The 17,325-nt window shown below is 35.1% G+C and overlaps 2 protein-coding genes across 2 annotated transcripts; one reads left to right on the forward strand and one right to left on the reverse strand.

Moving 5' to 3' along the window:
- Positions 1–825: 825 nt before the first annotated feature.
- On the reverse strand, positions 826–8,042 carry LOC118057873 (probable disease resistance protein At4g27220). Its single transcript, XM_035070597.2, is given in 7 exon segments — positions 826–1,101; positions 1,191–2,000; positions 3,296–4,036; positions 4,172–4,543; positions 4,545–4,637; positions 4,797–7,625; positions 7,859–8,042. Coding segments are annotated over 6 exon segments (4,827 nt in total). The 5' UTR covers positions 7,575–7,625; positions 7,859–8,042; the 3' UTR covers positions 826–1,068.
- A 1,154-nt stretch (positions 8,043–9,196) lies between these two features.
- Positions 9,197–11,292, forward strand: LOC118057877 (receptor kinase-like protein Xa21). The gene is made up of 2 exons (XM_035070604.2): positions 9,197–10,646; positions 10,805–11,292. The coding sequence occupies exons 1-2, from the start codon at positions 9,290–9,292 to the stop codon at positions 11,191–11,193; spliced, it is 1,746 nt and encodes a 581-aa protein (XP_034926495.1). The 5' UTR covers positions 9,197–9,289; the 3' UTR covers positions 11,194–11,292.
- Positions 11,293–17,325: the final 6,033 nt, after the last annotated feature.

The following is a 17,325-nucleotide window of genomic DNA, read 5'->3' on the forward strand; positions in this document are numbered from 1 at the left end:
AAATATATTACCCAACTATAACGAGAAACTCCTTACCCAAAAAAAAAAACTTCAAAAAAGAATCATGAAGAATTTTGATGATATAAATTGGGCTCCATATTCAGTCTCAGGACAACATTTGTTAGCGCATTTTTTCCTGAAAGAAACTCTTATTTCTTGGAAAATCAAAATACATACAGTAGTGTTCAGGTCCTTTGGTAGAATCAAAATATTGAGTTATTGCCTCCATATACTTGGCTTAAGTATTTACTGGGCGACTTGCAAGTAGAGCTTAATTGTAATTTTTATCCCGTCAATTTCATATTTAATATTTACTTGATTTTGAATTTATTTTAATTTATCAAAGCTCAAACCAATCCATTACGGTGAGAAGAAGCCTTATATGTATACTGAAGAGAGCACAACAACTCTCTGCGTCTACCTATGGCAAACGCCAGTCCTTTAATTTAGCATGACGTGGCTTCCAAGCACAATAGTTATAAGGTAATTACAACAAAAATCCTAACGATGTTTTTGTTTCCAATTCCAGGCCTCGTCCTTCTTCTTCCCTAGGTGAACGCAGGACGACACCTACAGAAAAAGAGATGTATCGTGAAGATAAGTGTCAATACGTAATATGATGTCAATGACCATTTTGCAAAAATATATTGGTGGCCGCTAAAGAAAGCAACCACACAGTCTGATATTAAAATCATGTTTGTTTCTTAAAAAATAATTTTTAAAAAATAATTTTTCAAACTTTTCTATATTTGTTTGTTATTAGAAAAGTTGGTCAACGAAAAATACTTTTTAGTCAACAAAAAACACTTTCTGATCAATTTCAATCAAAGAAAAATTTTGCTTGGTTTTCAGGAAAGTGTTTTTCCTTTAGCTGTTTGTTTTCCGGAAAGTAGTTTCCGGAAAATTACTACACAGTTTTGACGATGAATTATGAAGATCATTAATTGATTTCTCCTGCTCCTCTCTTCTTCTTCTCCCTCCTTTCTTCCTTTCTCTCCTTTTACTTCCAACTCTAGTAGCTGCACAGGGATCGAACCCATCGGTGGAGCAAGCATGTATCTCAAGCTTTTACGATGATGAACTTTCAGCAATTTGAGCTTTCTGAAATAGTTAAATACAAGCAAAATTAGATACCTAGTTAGAACTTATTTCATGGTTTGCAGAAATTGGAATGATTGGTCGGTACTTACCGTTTGTGTAGACAACTGTTGTATTGTGGTGTTGAGATTTTTCTTCTCTACATCATTGAAATTAACTCTCCGCAGCTTGGGAGTGCTCAGTGCTCCGTTGGAGAAAAACTTCATCTCAGGACATTGGCTGACAGCTACGTTCACCAGAGATGGGAAATCAAAGCTGTGTTTTTCTGAGCAAAAGCTAGTTAGGCTTGGTAAAAGATGAAGCACTAATGTTTCTAATTTGCTGAAGACAATCTCATCTAATTTGCTGAAGACAATCTCGTTTGCTACTATTTCGGTAACCATACTGCAGCCCACTATCGTCATTGTTGTGAGTTGCGCCAGACTTTTTGCTGTTGTGGATGTCACCAATTTTACTAATCTTTCGCAATCCCACACATCCAAAGTTGTTAGATTTTGGAAAGAAGCACGCGACGGAGCTAAATAAATCAAACTGCCGCAATTCCGTACCGTTAGAGTTTCAAGAGTCTGCAGAGCTTGGTCCAGTTGGGAATTGCTCTTCCATAAATGCTCTAGGCAAGGAAGAGAATACAACCCTAAGTGTCGTATCGGTGGAAGAACTGTTGCATTCTCCTCCATACCATCAAGTCTAGACGGGAGCAACTCTTTGAACGTACCACGGTCCACAATAAGTGTTTCCATATTAGGGAACCTTGGAAGGAGATCAAATAGAAAAGTTGCACGTGCATCACCAAAGCAAAATAGGTCGAGAACTTTGAGTTTGTAATAGAAGTATTGAGGACATTTCAATAATGCCGATGCATCCTTGCTTTCCAAAAGTAAGTGCTCCAAGTTGGGGATGATCTGAAAACCAATCAAAAGAAAGCATGCTTGACTTGACGTTTTCTTAACAAGTTTATAGGCTGTGCATAGAAAGATCAACTGAACACTTGACTAAAAAAATTATAGTTTTGTTCCTAAAATGTAAATTGAGATTCTGGACAGAATTTAATGTGGATTATGGGTGAAATTTCAGTATGGTTATGTATTTTTGATAATCACAGTTTGGTCATCTAATTTTGATAAAATTACATTTTGGTCCCTGTTTTTAAAAAAATTATCGTTTGTCCCTAAAATTAGGAGACTAAACCTGGTTTCTATTATGCATTGGAATCTTTTATTTGGTTTTTTTTTAGTATATTTCATATATTTATTATAGGTTCTAATAATCCTCAAAAGAATTTTCAAGTCTTTCATCTATTATTCATTTTAGTTCTTTATTTTATAGGTGAGTGAAATAATCTTTAATATATATGTAATATAAATAATATATATGTTTATTATATGATGATTATGACTAGTTAATTACTTGAATATTTATATATGTTGTTTTATTTTTCGAGTACTCATTTATTCTTGAATCTATACTCACATTCTGTTGAATTAAATTTTATTTGATATAATATAGATTGCTTTGATAATTATATGAATATTTTATTATGCCTTGAAATAGGACTTGTTAGTAATTTCATGCTAACAGAGAGTAGTCATGGCTATCGAACCCGACTAAGAAGCCGAGTCCCGAATTACACGGGTGATCTCGGGTCAACCTAAATCAACTCAGAAAAATTAAAAAATATATATTTTAAGTTTTAATATTTCATATGAAAAAATTAAGAAATAATTCATGTGAATACAAGCTATATATATTATAAATAATGAAGTTTAAGATTCTTTTAAAAGGTTTTTTTTATCTCACATTGGAAGTTTGGTCAGTATTTCTTATTTAATTCGTGAGACTTTCTTTTTAGTTTTTACTTAATGTTTTAGATGCTCTACTGTTACCTTGTTTTAATTAAGTTTGGATTTTAATAATATAATAAGTATTATGAATTATTATTTTTATTTTAATTATTGATGAGAATTTTTACTATCATTTCGTTTTATTAGTTTTGAATAATATAATATTTTAAAAAATTATGAAATGCTTTGTTTTTTAATAACTTTTTTATATATATATATATTTTTTTAGATCTAGTGCAAGTGGAGTATCTTTACGATATCATTTTTGCATTGCTAGTCATGAAACTAAGGTTCGAGTTGTGATAATAACGGTCTAATGAAAGTTTATGTGCTTGGAATAGGGGTGAGGATCATACCTTCCCAAATGAGAGAAGTGGTTGCTGACCTTCGATGTCCATGTGGTCCTCCCTGCATGGTTCGTGAGAGCACTTTATTTCTGAAGGAAATATTTCAATTTTCTCACAGCCAATCACCCCAAGCTTTTTCAACCTCGGCCATTCTGATGTATGTATTCCCGGATAGAATCTCTTTAGTTCTGGTAATTTCCGAAGCTGCAGATCGGTAACTTTAGGAAACAAAAACTCAGGACCTTCCTCTAGTCCTTCATCCTTTGCAACAATTTCCTCCACTCCACAATTTTCTATCCGAAGCTCTTCAAGTTGTGGAAGGTTTAGGGCAATAGAGGCAGGGAAGAGACTTCTTAGACCAGGACATCTCCAGACATGCACGGTACATAGGTTATGGAAGGAAAGAATTCCTTGTGGATCCCTATTCCAAACATGCTTCAGCTGTGGAAGATTCCTTAGACGCACATCTCTCAATTGAGAGGCTGTAACAGCAAGTCTTTGTTCCACATTTATGAGCGCTTGGAGATCAAAAATCTCCTCTACTGAATCACAATCAGTTATAGCCAGACTCTCTAGATTATGGAATCTTCGCAGCATACTGGAAGGGAAAATATTCAGTAAATTCTTTCCACCATCAACATTCAGTGTCTTTAGTTTGCAAAAGGAATCAGGATGGAGTTCATTGTGCCATATCACCTTCAAATTATCCATTCCGGCAATATGAAAGAACTCCAAGTCAGGGAATGCAACCTGCAGTAACAATTCCATTCTGTTAATAGATTGCCAACGCCCATAACAAAATATCACCTTTGGGCTAAAACATGGAAACAAAATACACGTGTGAGGCAAGCTCACAAATTAAGCCTGCTTTTGAAATAAAATCACCTTGTCATCGAAGATAGCTGATTTTGTGTTGTCAGGTTTGCTCATGGCAGGGCCATCCGCACTTGATGAGATGGAAATAAATTCCTTCAGTTCAGGGCAATTCCTTAACCTCAGCTCTTTCAGGGAGTGGCATTCAAGCAAGTTAGTGGTGCAGAATCTTGTGAGTTTCGGCAGAACAATGAGCGCTAGGCAGAGTAGTTTAGGGAATAGCATTTTGCCTTCTCCGATTCCTTCTGGAACAACTATTTCTTCCATGGACTCGCAATTCCATATTTCAAGCCTTTCGAGTTGAGCAAGACTTTCGACCATAGAAGATGTCAATAAATAGTTTAAATTACTACAATTCCCTATTTCAATGCTTGCCAAGTTTTTTAACACAGGGAGGCTGCACGGCAGGTTGGTCATACCATATCTTTTCCACTTTGATGGAGGAGAGCTTCAGATCCTCCAAATTGGGGAATAAAACCTGCATGCACGTATTTTGTTTTATTAAGTTCTTTTTATTTTTCAGCGAGATAAAAATAAATAAATCCTAGCCCTCAATTTGTCTACTCGTGAGAATGGGTTTTTGTTTTTTGAGGTTAAAAGCACAAATAATAGCTTGTTAAAAGAACACAAACCAGACCTTTGTATTGAAAAGTGACTTGGAAGTCCCAAGCTCATTCCCCGCAACAATTTCTTTTGACCTCGCTTCACTTGCTAATAGCTTCTGCCTTCTATTAGAGTGAAAGCTTGTGAACTGAGGCAGACGTTGCAGTGTCAGTCTACGTAATTGAGTGAACTTTATTGGTTCACCGTCAGCAGCATCATTCTCACTTTCCTCAGCAACAACCTCTTCCATGATCTTGCAATCAATTATTGTGATTTCTTCAAGTCGCACAAGTCTTCTTGCCATGGAGACTGAAAATAAATTCTTCAACCTATGACAACTTTCTACCTTCAAAATTCTCAAGTTTCCAAGCGACTCTGCCATAAGTTGGCCATGGCAGATCCTCTCCAAGTTATCCAAATTTTCAAGAAACAGTGAGTCCAAGTTCAGAAAAGCAGTTTGAGGACCCATCCTCATCGAGTTGATGATATATTGAACTCCAGGACAATTTTGGACGTGAAGATGCTTCAGCTGACAGAAACCTTCCCCGTCCAAGTCATTGAGGATACTCTTAACACCATTCAGTTCTTGCAAATGAAGTTCTTCAGTGATCTTCAGCAGCGTGTTCACCCCCTCCTCCAACTGACTAACAGTATTGAGCTTGAGTTTCAAAGTTCTTGAGGTTGCATCCTTAACAGACCAGTCCCACCCATCTCCAATAAATATTCTGAACCTTTCCAACTTTTGAAAGCTCGAAAACAAGTCCTTGGGCATATGATCTGCATCTGTAATTTGCATGTCTAAGGTCATTAAGTTTGACAGAAGCTTCAATTCTGACAGGCAAGCATTGTTTCTTTCACTGCTTGATCCTTCAGTCTCCCATTTCAGAAAGCTGTTTCCCATATATAAATCTTCTAGCCGGGTCAAGGAAGAAAGGACATTTGGTGATATTACTTCAAGCCTTTCACAATTGCTCAAATCTAGAAGTAGCAGACGAGCCAATTTTCCTATTTCTCTTGGCAAACAAACAAGATTAGAACTGTTTAAGCTGAGAACTTGCAACTTCTTTAGCTCTCCAACTATAGATATATCTTCCAAAACACAATGATCCAAACACAGCGTTTGAAGGTTCTCAAGAAATTGAAGTGACGAAGGCAGTGGTGAAAGATTAACTGCTGTTAGACCCAAGACTTTAAGCTCCTTCATTTCTCTGAAAAAGTTGTCTGGTATTTGCAGTGAGGGATCCTTGTTCAGCAGTACAAACGAAGTGAGATTTGGACATTCTAATATTGCAGGAAGATCAGGAATTTCCCGGTAAGGCAAAGAGATTCCAGTGTACTGTTGAATCACATCATTGGGTGGCCATTCTTTGAATTCATCTGCCACGGTAAGCACATGGTGGTCCCTTGATGCAACAGAGATGGCAAAACTATGAACAACATCATGCATTTTCACGCTTCCATCATTGTCACCTTCTAGCAACAAACAAGAGGCTTTAAGCTCATCCACCAATGTATGCAGTCTGTTTCTTGCTTCTTCCAATGTGGAACGTCCCTTAAACAAATCCAAGCCTATACCATACCTTAGCAAGTTTGAGATTAAAATATTATTAGATCGTAATTGCCCACAAAGCAAGAACAATGACTTGATTTCATCACTTCTCAAATATTGGTAACTCAGTTCTAGACACGAGTAAACTCGTTTGTCAATTTCATCTTTATCAAACCTTGTTAGCTGTTTCAAGGCGTCCTTCCAAGCATATAAATCTTTGTCTTTCAGTGCCCTCGCAACTGTAGCAAGTAAAATCGGCAAACCTGCGCATCTATTGGCTACTTCAGCAGCAACAAGTTGTAGACTAGGATTTTTAACAGTAACCCCCACCATCTTTTCGAAAAAATTCCATGCTTCATTTGGAGGCAAAAATTGAATCGGGAAATTTTTGATTGCACCCATCTCGCGAGACAGTACATATTCATTTCTTGAAGACATGAGTATCTTGCATCCTTCGTGAGGAATTCCAACATCCTCCAATTTAAGTTCTTTCCAAATATCATCAAGAATTACAAGTACTCTAGTCATTTTCTTCAATCCCTCGCATAGTTGACTTGCCCTTCCTTTATCAGTCTCTGCATCCAATTTGAGTCCTAGCCCATCTGCTATTTCACCTTGAATTCTTCTGATGTCTGGAGTATGTGACACAAGTGCCAGAACCACCTTATCGAACAGCCTACCCTCCTCGACTTGTTCAGCAACCTTCTTCACAAGTGTGGTCTTCCCCAAACCACCCATCCCATATACCCCAACCATGTTCACGGCACCATCCTTCAATGCATCCACAACAGCATTTACTACAGAATCTCTTGATTCAAAGGCCTCATAGTCCTGGACAGGCCCTATACCCGATGGAGCAGGACGGTAAGAAACCCTAGCAAATTCCCCTTTTTTCTGGAGATCAGCAATAACCGTCAACTCCTTCTTCGCTGCTTTACCCAACCGATAGCGTATCTTTAGATCAGGACACAAACCCATGAAGCACTTCTTACTTGATTCATCTCCACCAACACCACCTCCCCCTTGAATGACCCCATCAACACTTCTCAGCCAGTTCTCAACATCAACTTCAATCTCTTCCCCATTCCTTCTAGCCTCCTCTATAGAATGAATCACCCTTGTTTTTGCACCTGTCAGCTTCTCAACTTCATTTTTTAAGTTCTGAATATTGGTATTGCAATAAATTACATAACCAATCTGTCTCTTAATGGGAACAACTAACAGCTCAGCAACTTTGGCTACAATAGAAATCACAATTTCCATGTCCAATGAAACTTAACTCTTCTTCTTGTCTGAAATCAAGCAATCAAGGAACTGCAATGAACATATTAAACCAGAAGGAAACTTTTCAAATCTTCAGGAACTAAATCAGAAATGAACAGCAAAGACAACACAAATAATAAACAAGCAGCAAAGCAGAGGCTTTTCAAAAGCATAAAGTAACAAAGAAAGAAAGCAATCAAGATGAAAGGCAAAATTAACATCAAAGGGTCTCTGGAATCAAGTGATAAAAATAGGAAAAAGGAAAAGTCCTTAAGCAACCATACCTCTTGGTTTCAGCTAATAAACAGAGCAGTGACTTCAGACCAGTGAGCAGAGGTGCAAATATTACTGCAGATTATAAACAGCTGAGGTTTATCAGCAGTGAGAAAGCAAGGGAATGGATGAGACCAACAGTGGATGGCTTAATGATTACTCTCTGTATGGTTGAAAGAGCGCATCTTTCCTTCATAAAAAAACAAAAAAGAAACAACTTGACTTCCTACAAAATCTAGGTGCCCACTTTGGAGAACGAACCGATTGAACTCTGCCAAATCAGCAAGGGCACAACATCCATAAACAGTGAGGAGCAACTTGGCTTGCTACATTGCTACAGAATCTAGGGGCCCACTTTGGAGAACTAACCAATTGAAGTCTGCCAAGTGCCAAGTCCTTGATGAAAACTGAAATCTTTGATAGTTTTTGAAAAATCTGTATTTTATATAAAAAAAATATAAAAAAAATATCCCAGCTAATTAAATTGAAAATATTAAGCTAAACAGAAGAAAAAAAGAAAGCAACAATAAAAATTGAAAAAAAATAAATCTGAAATAGTACTTAATTTAAATCTAAAAATGAAAATAGCTAGCAAGCTAATTATTTTTGAAAAATAAAGCTCTTTCGAATAAAAAAAATTATATCTTTTTTATTATACTGAATGTGAAATTTTTCAAAATTTAGAAAATCTAAATAAAAATAATTGAGATTGCTATAATAGTATTCCAGAGACCTTGTAATAGAAATGGATTGCAATAGAGAGAATGTCCATTGAGATCTTGCAATAGAGAGAATGTCCATTGAGATCTTGTAATAGAAATGGATTGCATTAGAGAAAACCTCCCCTAGCTCCGTAACTCAACTGGTAAAAGATATAAGATCTGCAAGAAAACAAAAAAGAGGAAAGGGTGTGTTCCTATGTAGCATAGCTGGGTTTAGAATCAATCATCTTGTCATGTGGAAGCTTGTATATTCTGAATTAAATACCTCCAATTTATCACATAATTTCTTTCAAATATGTCGGTGTCTTCCTGGATAGAATTTCTTGAGCTCTGGTAATGCCCAAAGTAGAAGGTATGAACATTGACTTATTTAAGTTGGTTAGTATGGGTATGGTTGTTTTTCAAATAATTTTTCATGCTAAAATATATGTTAATGATGTTTTTTTATTTTTAAAAAATAATTTTTGATATTAATGCATCAAAATTATTTAAAAACACTGAAAATATATTAATTTAAAATTAATAAAAAAAATTTAAATTCTTTTAAAAACTTTTAGTAATTAATCCTGGATGTCCTCACTTCTCTGTAAAGAGTTCATGTTTTCACAGGGAAACAAACTGAAGTCCTCAGCTTCCCAATTCACTTGGCAGTTGGAATTTCTTCCAGAACACAAAAATTGTTGTAGCTGAATACTCCATTCAAGCAAAAAAAAAAAAAAAATGGAGATGCAGGGGATCGAACCCTGTACCTCTCGCATGCAAAAACTGAATAAAATTGATCTTTCTGCTAACGACTTGGTAGGAAGTCTGCCCACAACTTTTGTTAATTTCCAGAAATTGGTGTCCATGGATCTATCCAGCAACAGGCTCAGCGGAAGCATCCCGAAAGAAATTTTCAGTCTCTCCAGTTTGAGTGCAACTCTGAACCTGTCCAATAACCAGCTAACAGGTTCTTTGCCTCAAGAGATCAAGGGGCTCGAAAATGTTGCCGCTGTTGATTTTTCTCACAATCATTTGTCTGGAAGCATCCCAGATACAATTGGAAGCTGGAAGAGTTTGGAGAAGTTATTCATGGAAAACAATATGTTCTCTGGAGTCATTCCAGCTACTCTAGGCGACGTGAAGGGTTTGGAGATCCTTGACCTCTCTTCGAACCAAATATCAGGCATAATACCCAATAATCTTGAAAACTTGCAGGCCCTTCACTTGTTGAACCTCTCATTCAACGACCTTGAAGGACTTCTTCCTAAGGATGGAGCCTTTGGAAATCTCTCTAGAATTCACGTGGAAGGGAATACGAAGCTCTGCCTGGATTTAACTTGTTGGAACAATCAACATCAGAAAAGAACATCCACTGCAATTTATATTGTCATTGCCAGCATAGCCACAGTTGCAGTATGCTCAGTGATAGCAGTTTTGCTGTGTGTAAGGAAAAGAAAAGGGAAAATTATGCCAAGGGCAGATTCAATTAAGCTTCAGCATCCCACAATCACTTATAGAGAGCTTCGTAAAGCAACTGGGAGTTTTGACACTGGAAATCTGATAGGGAAGGGCAGTTTTGGGTCAGTCTACAAAGGTGAACTTGGAGATGGGACTGTTGTTGCAGTGAAGGTGCTTGACATCGAGAAGTACGGATCCTGGAAGAGTTTTTTGGCTGAATGTGAGGCTTTGAAGAACGTAAGGCATCGGAATCTTATTAAACTCGTCACCTCATGCTCAAGTATAGATGTTAAGGGTTTCCAATTTGTGGCTTTGGTTTATGATTACATGCATAATGGGAGCTTGGAAGAATGGATTAAGGGAAGCAAAAGGCGATTAGATGGAGGCTTGTTGAATATTTTGGAGAGGTTAAATGTGGCAATCGATGTTGCTTGCGCTGTGGATTACCTGCACCATGACTGTGAAATTCCAGTAGTGCACTGTGATTTGAAGCCAAGTAATGTGCTTTTTGACAAAGACATGACTGCAAAGGTGGGAGACTTCGGTTTGGCTAAATTGCTGGCAGAGAGAGGAGCTGACCAACAGCCAATAACTTGCACAGGTGGCCTCAGGGGCTCTATAGGATACATTCCTCCAGGTTAGCAAATTAACTTGATCTTGGAATCTCAAATTTGTTGTTTGAACAGTGTGTTTCCTTGCATGCGCCTCTGTTCTTACTTGTGTCTATAGATCACTTGTGTTTATACAGTTCCTTTACTTTATTGCATTTGAGATGTATGGACATGTTCTTTGCAGAATATGGTTTAGGATTGCGGCCATCAACTCCGGGAGATGTTTACAGCTATGGAGTTATGCTGCTGGAGCTGTTCACAGGGAAGAGCCCAACACACGAAATCTTTTCTGGAGGTTCAAGCATAATAAAGTGGGTGGAATCAGCTTTTCCTGCTAGCATAGAACAAGTAGTGGACCCTGAGCTGTTCACAGGGAAGAGCCCAACACATGAATGCTTGATTACTATCCTTGGTGTCGGGCTATCCTGCACGGTTGATTCTCCTGATCGGAGAACTAACATGAGGGACTCTCTTCTCAAACTGAAAACGGCTAGAGACACTCTTCTCAAACCACCGCTTGACCACAAACCAGATCTTGACTTGGAAGCTGGAATTGGCAGTAGCGCAGCATGATGAGTTTTTGAGGAACAATAGTGTTGTCGAGGAGAGAATTATATGCTTGTTCAAGTGTTTTTATATTATTATATTTATGTGGTTGTTATTTTATTAATACTCTAGATTCAAACTTTATTTATATAAAAAATAATCTTTTAAAATTTGTCAATATATCAAATTATGGTATAATAAAGAATTTTAGTTAGTTATTTTTTTTATTTTATTTTTTTCATTTGTAGTTTTTTTTTTTTGTTGTAACATACGAGTATTAATTTTTTTTTCTATATTCTTTTTCTTTGTTTCTTTTTCTTTGTTTCTTTAAATTTGTTTTTTTTTATCTTGTCCTGTATATTACATCAATTATTAGTTTTTTAATATATTTTCGATGATTATTAAGAAAGAAAGAGCAGCATGAAGAGTTTCTAGATATTTAGCTGGTTCACTCTCTGTTTTGTTCTGTGCTTGTCTCTAATTGTTCTTCCTGGTTCATGTTTTATGCTTTTTAAGTCCCATGTTATATTTTATTTTGTTTTATATTTTTTGGATAATGGTTAACAACATGCCTTATTTTGCAATGCTCGAGCAAGCTGAAACTAGCACATTTCTCTTAGTTACAGCTTGGTTCCACTAATTTATGCCATATAGGCAAAAACAAAAAAAAACAGCTTCCCTCTCTTTTCACCCTTTAATGAAAAATCCCTAAAAATGTTCATCCCACCTCCCCTCCCCCTCTTTCTCTACCATTTAAATAGCTTCCCTTCCTTTCTCTCTCACTTAATAGTTTTTTATATATATAAAAGATAGTAATAAAATTTTTAAAGTGTTATTTACTTAGAAATACATCAAAATAATAATTTTTATTTTATTTTTTAAATTTATTTTTAACTTCAATATATTAAAACAATCCAAAAATATCAAAATATTAATTTAAAATAAATTAATTTATTTTTTAAAAATATATTACCCAACTATAACCCGAAAACACCTCCTTTGTAAAACAGCCTGCCTCCATCTCCTCTCTTTACACCCCCCCAAAAAAAAAAAACACTCAAAAATGAATCATGAAGAATTTGGTGATATAAATTGGGCTTCAATCTCTGAACAACATATGTTAGCGCATTTTTCTTGAAGGAACTCTTATTTTCATAGAAAATCAAAATACATACAGTAGTGTTCAAGTCCTTGGTAGAATCAAAATATTGAGTTATTGCCTCCATATACTTGGCTTCAGTATTTATTGGGCGACTTGCAAGTAGAGCTTAATTGTAAATTTTTTCCCGTCAATTTTATAGTTTAATATTTACTTGAGTTTAAATTTATTTTAATTTATCAAAGCTCAAACCAATCTATTACGGTGAGAAGAAGCCTTATATGTATCGTGAAGAGAGCAACACAACTCTCTGCGCCTACTTATGGCAAACGCCAATCCTTTAATTTAGCATGACATGGCTTCCAAGCACAACAATCATAATTAAGGTAACAACAAAAATCCTAACGATGTTTTTGTTTCCAGTTCCAGGCCTTGTCCTTCTCCTTCACTAGGTGAACGCAGGACGAAACCTGCAGAAAAAGAGATGTATCGTGAAGAGAAGTGTCAATACGTACCATGATGTCAATTATTTTGCAAAAATATATTGGTGGCCACTAAAGAAAGCATCAACACAACATGATATTCCTCAAGCACTAGCAGCCCTTATGGAGATTTCTCTAGATTTTCTTGATAATAATTTCAACCACCGCCACTTTTATTTATTATATTTATTGTAGTAGTTAGAAATTTATTGTTTTTTGTTAATTGTTGTCAATGCTCTCATCTCTCCATTAAATGGAGATAAAGAGAGAGCAAGTGAAGGTAAAGAGAAAGGGTAGAGAGCAAGTGTAAGCAGTGAGTGCAAGTGCAATTATAAAAGTGAAATAGAGTAGATTTAAGAGAAACACCAAGTATAAGAGTGGAATATTGAGTTTTATAGGATTGTACTGGGTTGAGTTGAATGTTTGCATCATTGCTCCAATAATATATAATCTGCTACCTTTGTGGATATACCTAGTTTTAAAGAACCACATAAATCTACTTGTTTATGTTTTTTATTTGTGTTTGTTTTCGATCTAGTATGCATAATAACACTCATGTTAGATAACATTATAGCTAACATAGAATGAATACCAAACACTAGGCATCCAATCATATGACATGTAAGGTAGATATATGTACTTACTAATCTTAGAAGCTATAAAGGAACAAATGATGTTATAATTGGAGATGGTTCATCATTGCAAATTAATGGTATAGGTGATACACATATAAAAACAGATGATCATCATGTTATCATTAAAAAATATCTTATTTGTTCTTGAATTAACAAGAAACCTACTGTCAGTCAATCAACTAACAACTCAGCATCCTGTAAATTATAAATTTTGTAAGGAGAATTCTTGTGTTAATGACAGAACAACAGGGCAAAAAATTGATGACAGGAGCACGTAGAGGGACCTTGACCAGAACTATACTTCTCAAGCACTGTTGAAGTATGACATCAACATTTGGGACACCCTCAAGCATCTACTTTACAATTATTTGAAGAATAAAGGATTTGTTAATGTACTAGGAGCTTCAAAACCACAACTAACAAGAGAATGACTTCATATTTTTTGTGCAAAAGGCATCATGCCTTTACACTTCTCTGGAGTTCCTATATTTTTGTGTTGAAGCATTGATGGCTACTATTTATTTAATCAATTGCCATCCTACATCAGCACTCAGCTTTGAAACACCATATTTTTAAGTCGCATGAAACACAACTAACATACACTCGTTTAAGGGTTTTTGGCTCAAAATGCTTTCCTTGGACCAAAAGAAAAATAAGTTTGATCCCAAGACAATTCCATGTGTTTTTGTCGGATACGAGGACAAATACAAAGGCTATAAATGCTTTAAGCCTACGAGTAGAGATTTTTTTTATGTCACGCCATGTTGTGTTTTGATGAAATTATGTTTGTTTATAAAGAGTCGAGATCTATCAAGAGACTCCTAGGAATTCTGACAGCATGTCAGTTGTTGATTCCTGGTTGCCTTGAAGACGGTCAAGAAGACTCCTAGAGAGATAAGCCGATAAAGGTTGATATTAATTCCTAGAGAGATAAGGTATTTAATCCTCATAAAATGGATCAGAGATAAGGAAGTTTCTGTTTGTGATTCTATCAACAAACAATTAGAGAAAAACAAACTGGGTGGCAAAAGATACAGCTGTTTTGATATTTGTTCATTAAAATGGTAGAAAAATATTTAAAAAATATTAATTTAAAATAAAAAAATTAATTTTTTTTTAAAAATTCTTTTAGAAAACCAGCAGTACTAGAAAAACATGTAGTTTGTTTGCGACAAGCTGACGGTACAAGATGAATGTTACCACTGGGCATCAAAATCACAAATTTTTTTTAAAGAGTTCCAGCAATAAAGGATTACACAGTGCTTTCATCTACGTTTTAAAAATATTTAAAAAATAATAATTTTTTTTTATTTTTTTTATTAATTTCAAATTAATATATTTTTAGTGTTTTTTGAAATTATTTTGATATAATGATATCAAAAATAATTTTTAAAAAATAAAAAAATATTATTAATATGTATTTTAATACAAAATATTATTTAAAAAACAATCAAAAACCAATGGAGGATATTCTCAGCTACGTGCTAACAGTTGTCAACAAGTTTGATCAAGACAAATACTAGTTTATTTATACTAGTTTATCTATTTTTTTATCCTAGCTAACTATGCTTTTTGATATAGAAAAATATCTCAGTGGAAGTGTATTTATATACAGGCAAAGACTGGATGGCTGAGGTCTATATATAGTGATTAGTGACATTGGCATTAGTTATATATATATGCAAAGATAAAGAGAGACATTCATAGTCTGTACGTACATGCATGGTGTTTTTTTAGAAATGTTTTTGGTAATAATTTAGGGATGTTGTCATAGCAAAGAAGACGTGTGATCTTTTTTTAGCACAAAGATTCAAATATCAGATAAGGCTGTGAAGAGTTTTTAAATTATCATGAAAAAAATTATAAAAAAATAAAGATAAAAACAAAAAAATGGTACAGTGATAAACCAAGTATTGTGATAAATATTTAAAGTGTAAAAAATAATATTAAAAACAAAGTGTAAGGAAAAAAAAAATAAAAAAATAAAAAAATAAAGATAAAAAATGATGATAAATAAACCAAATATAAAATAATAAAAATAACTAGTATAAAAAAAAAATTGTATTAAAAACTTGTTTTGTAAAAAAAACCCAAAAATTTACAATTTTACCCAAAAAAATTAACAAAATTTACAATTATAATATTTTTACATTAAAAACAACATTTCTTTACAGTAATTGTAAATCAATGTTTGGGGTAGAGTTGGATATTCATATGTATTGTATTTTATTACACAGTTTTGACGATGAATTATGAAGATCATTAATTGATTTCTCCTGCTCCTCTCTTCTTCTTCTCCCTCCTTTCTTCCTTTTACTTCCAACTCTAGGAGCTGCACAGGGATCGAACAAATCGGTGGAGCAAGCATGTATCTCAGCTTTTACGATGATGAACTTTCAGCAATTTGAGCTTTCTGAAATAGTTAAATACAAGCAAAATTAGATACCTAGTTAGAACTTATTTCATGGTTTGCAGAAATTGGAATGGTTGATCGGTACTTACCGTTTGTTGTAGACAACTGTTGTATTGTGGTGTTAAGATTTTCGACCCCGGAATCCTTTCTTTCTCTACATCATTGAAATTAACTCTCCGCAGCTTGGGAGTGCTCAGTGCTCCGTTGGAGAAAAACTTCATCTCAGGACATTGGGCTGACAGTTACTTCTACCAGAGATGGGAAATCAAAGCTGTGTTTTTTCTGAGCAAAAAAGCTAGTTTAGGCTTGGTAAACGACGAAGCTCTAATGTTTCTAATTTGCTGAAGACAATCTCATCTTTTATTCCCTCTCCCTCGTTTGCTACTATTTCGGTAACCATACTGCAGCCCCCTATACTCATTGTTGTGAGTTGCGCCAGACTTTTTGCTGTTGTGGATGTCACCAATTTTACTAATCTTTCGCATCCCCACACATCCAAATTTGTTAGATTTTGGAAAGAAGCACGCGATGGAGCTAAATAAATCAAACTGCCGCAATTCCATACGTCTAGAGTTTCAAGAGTCTGCAGAGCTTGGTCCAGTTGGGAATTGCTCTTCCATAAATGCTCTAGGCAAGGAAGGGAATACAACGCTAAGTGTCGTATCGGTGAAAGAACTGTTGCATGCTCCTCCATACCATCAAGTCTAGACGGGAGCAACTCTTTGAACGTACCACGTTCCACATTAAGTGTTTCCATATTAGGGAACCTTGGAAGGAGATCAAATAGAAAAGCTGCATGTGCATCACCAAAGCAAAATAGTTCGAGAAACTTTGAGTTTATGTAGTTAGAAGTCTTGCGGACATTTCAATAATGCCGATGCATCCTTGCTTTCCAAAAGTAAGCGCTCCAAGTTGGGGAAGATCTGAAAACCAATCAAAAGAAAGCATGCTTGACTTGACGTTTTCTTAACAAGTTTATAGCTGTGCATAGAAAGATCAACTGAACACCTGACTAAATGAATTGTGCCACGTGAGCTCTGGCTTCAGTTTTGTAATGTTATGAATGCAAAAAGCTTTGTCAATCTTTCAATAAGAATTCTCTTTTCGCAGAGGGGCAATGGCTTTTAGATTGAACACATCATACAGCATATGTATCCCTCAAAAGAAGTCATCATGCTTCATTGATTCACCAAATATTGGGATGTCAACCAAATTCACCTTGCTTGAATAGAAACATAATTAATCATAACAGTGATCATAACAATAAGATTGTTTCATGATTATTATGAATTTAAAAATTTAGTGATTGATTTTCAATGTGTTGAATTTGTTAATTGATCTATTTAATTGATTTGTTATGGGTTAAGAAATTTATTTAAACCTTGCTAGAAAATCAGGTCAGAATAGTCTCAAGGTTGAAGATGATGAAATTTTATTTTGGTTTTTAATTAATGAAAACTAGAGTTTAGTCCCTCAACTTTAGAAAATAATAATTTGACCTCTGAAATGTATTTTGGAATTTTGAACAGT

The sequence above is a fragment of the Populus alba genome, chromosome 5 (genome assembly GCF_005239225.2).
Source record: "Populus alba chromosome 5, ASM523922v2, whole genome shotgun sequence".
Lineage (NCBI taxonomy): Eukaryota > Viridiplantae > Streptophyta > Magnoliopsida > Malpighiales > Salicaceae > Populus > Populus alba.

Bases quoted from the DNA above. Each gene is read 5' to 3' on its own strand.
- LOC118057877 (XM_035070604.2), top strand. From the start codon at position 9,290: ATGGAGATGCAGGGGATCGAACCCTGTACCTCTCGCATGCAAAAACTG. The intron at 10,647-10,804 runs GTTAGCAAATTA...TGTTCTTTGCAG, and splicing joins TATAGGATACATTCCTCCAG to AATATGGTTTAGGATTGCGG.